A 3,221-nucleotide genomic window follows, 5' to 3' on the forward strand; every position below is an offset into this window, starting at 1 on the left:
TCGAACTGTTTGCATTCTGACCGTTGCATTTGGCCATGCAGCTGCTGCCATCAAAGTCGTGGCCATTGTGGGGTTTACACTGTGGCCAAGCTTGACCACAATCGAAGTCGACCGGACACGAAAAACTCCCTCTGATCATTAATTGTCCAGCCAGCAACAAAGTGCTCTCTCTGTGTGTGTGTGTGGCAAAAGTTTGTTTGATTTACTCGTTGCAGGCACTTCAAAAGTTCAAACTTTGCCTCTTTTTGGTTGGGCTAAAACACCCAAAGAAATGGCTCTTTGTTTCCTTAGTTCTAATGAGCCAATTTAGTTGCATTCAACCAAACTCGAAATTGTTCTCTCACTCTGTCTACGCACTGGACACTCGACACTCTACACTCAACTTGGCTTTGAAATGTTAAGTAGCTGCAGTTGGCGTCAAAATTGGTTTTGCTTCCGAGACAGACACACAGACTCACAAACTCTTGCGAGACTTGAAATAGTTTGCATAATTGTTTAAATTAATTTATTAGAATTGAGACAACAAGTTGAGTTTTGCATTTTACGAGTATTGTTTCTTGTGACGTGTGGACATCAGATACTTGCGACAAGCATCCAACGAGTGCCGATTGAGGTAACACTCTTGGCTAAAGTATTTGCTACACTGTCCGCACTGGAATTGCCAACTATGATGACCCATGGTACGCTGATGTGAGCGCAGATTGGAGCTGTTAATATTCAAGAAACATGTATAATTATGTCTATTAATGACTTTTGAAGGATTTATATTAAATATGTATAATTGCGTATAGAATACATACCTTATATAAAATAACATATAAATTACATAACATTGTGTCGGACACAATCAATTGGTAGGTCATTCGATCAAATTGATCAAGAACCTTATGATTTCTGAACGAGTTTCTTAAAATAATGCAAAACTATAATAAGAAAAAATTAACCCATAAAAAACTGTTTTTTTTTTCACATTCGTGAGCTATGTGAAAGTATCGGAACGTAGAAATATCGGACAAACTTTTTTGGTACATTTTTGTGACACGCGATATTTTATCGATGTGAAATTGAAACGGAGTAAAAATAGTAAAAATTTATAAAAAAAAAAAAAGCCAAGCCATGCACTTTGCATGATTTTGATCGCTAGCCTATTTATAATTTGGTGGTTAATATTTGTTTACATTCTGCGCAGTTGTTTGCATCAGTGCACACACTCAATATTTATTGTTACTCATTTTTTTTTTTCATTTTTTGCTGTGAAAACGGTAATTGATCGAATGTAACTATGCAAATAGGGCATTAGATATTCTTCTTCGTGCTGCCCAAATTTGGTAACTTTTTCACCCCTAAACAGCTCTTTGGTGGAAATACACCATAGAATCGCATTGATCAAGCAGATGCATTTGGTGGAAATAAATATAACCTTAAAAGTCGTTTCCCTTGTATTGCGATAACTTTTTTAGTGTTTGTCGAAATGCCACGAAACTTTGTATCGTACTTCTGAAAAATCGAATCGATTCATCGAAAGCATTGAACATTCTGTGTGTGTCATGTTATTTCTACATTTGGCGATATTTACCGATCTGCAAACGACTTTTGGCAACCCTCATTGGGGCACACAAATGGCTTCTCACCGGTGTGGATGCGCTTGTGTGCCACCAGCATCCAAGAATGATCGAATTTCTTATTGCAATCCTCGCATACAAATTGCTCGCCGGGTTGCTTAAAGCGACGTCGCTCCGGCGTCTTTTTGGCAACCTGTGCGGCTTTCTGCGATGCCTCCGCTTGAGCTTGTTGCAACTTTAGTTGCTGTTCGGCACGCTTCAGATAATCTGGCTTGCGACCACGCCCACGGCCTTTGGTTATTACCTTAATCTTACCAAACTTGGCGCCGCAATGCTTCTTGTTCTCCGGAAAGACGACTTCTTGGCCAGGAAACTCGAGTTCCCAAATTGTATGACTGAATTCGCTGCCCGGATTTGTTTCAATGTCCATCAACTGTGTATCACTCGCCTGCTCCATGCGACGACGCTCCACAATGGACACATTGTCGCCAGTGCGCCAATCGGCGTTCGGTTCAAGGTTGCCATAGTAAAATGTGTGACATCCGGGTTTTGCTTCTCCAGTTGCGAGTTTAAAGCTGCTGTTGGAGCCGCGGTGACTGCCGCTGCTGGGAAAAGGACGCGGCATGGGCGGCATGTTGGGCACCACGCGGCTAATAGCTGTTGGAAAATGCAAAATATAAATTAAAAATAGTACAAATTAATTAGTCACTAAAGTCTTACCCTCATAGCGCTCATAGAAATGCTCGATCTTGCGATCGTAGCGATGCGAAAGAAAGCTGTGAAAGAGTTTTGGCATCGTCACAAAGTAAGTAAAAGTAACACCAAAGAAATTATGCTTTGCCTTGACAACTGTCACAATTTCAGAGCTGCCAACTCGATAAATAAATAAATAGTGTTGTCAATTGGCAGCACCATTATTTATCGAGATGGCAACCCTGAAATCAAATAAATATCAATTTACAAATTGCTTTCCAAGTTAAGCTTACAGTCGAAGCTTAAAGCGATTGTTAAGCAAAACTTGTGCAAGGAGCCTTCATGAGGCCACTTAAAACGAAACACTTAAACAATTTTCTTGCTCAACATTTTTGTTGAATGGCAGGGGATAGTTGCTTGCAAGGCGATCAGAGTGCTCATGAATGTGGTCGAGAATAAAATTAGTTTGCCAAATGTGTGTAGGTGTGTGTGCATTTGTGTGGGGGCGAGACATGCAAAGACGTTTGGCAATTTCCCTGTAATCCAACTACTGCCACTCCCCCTTGTCTCATGTTTCTGCTTGAGACACGCTTTAAGCATCGAAATTGAATTGTAGTATTTGAGTTTTCTTTGGCATCGCTCGTCGGACTGCCTTCAATAAGCTCTTAAGTCCGTCGTGCTATTCCATTGTGCAAAATTTTCAATTGTTTGGCAGTTTACGTTTTATTTATTTGCTTTTTTCATTCGTGTGTGTTTGTGTGTGTGTGTGTATGTTTTAAGTGTGTTTTGTATTAAAAGCCGGAAGAAACATTCGCTTGCCCAACTTGTTCAACAGCTTTATTTCATTTATTTGGCACTTTATTACCCCACGTTCATTGCTATTGCTGCTCTTTCTCCTGCTACTCTTGCTTTTAAATGGCTGAAGGACCACAAAATATTGGCCAGCAAATTACTTGGGTAATTTAA

General features: G+C 40.1%; 1 protein-coding gene across 1 annotated transcript; it reads right to left on the reverse strand.

Annotated features, from left to right (window-relative positions):
• Positions 1 to 487: 487 nt before the first annotated feature.
• On the reverse strand, positions 488 to 2,450 carry LOC117576130 (zinc finger protein 324B). The gene is made up of 3 exons (XM_034260690.2): positions 2,283 to 2,450; positions 1,577 to 2,219; positions 488 to 707 (listed from the first exon to the last, which is right to left on the reverse strand). The coding sequence occupies exons 1-3, from the start codon at positions 2,356 to 2,358 to the stop codon at positions 542 to 544; spliced, it is 885 nt and encodes a 294-aa protein (XP_034116581.1). The 5' UTR covers positions 2,359 to 2,450; the 3' UTR covers positions 488 to 541.
• Between the last annotated feature and the right edge of the window lie 771 nt (positions 2,451 to 3,221).

The sequence above is a fragment of the Drosophila albomicans genome, chromosome 2R (genome assembly GCF_009650485.2).
Source record: "Drosophila albomicans strain 15112-1751.03 chromosome 2R, ASM965048v2, whole genome shotgun sequence".
NCBI lineage: Eukaryota > Metazoa > Arthropoda > Insecta > Diptera > Drosophilidae > Drosophila > Drosophila albomicans.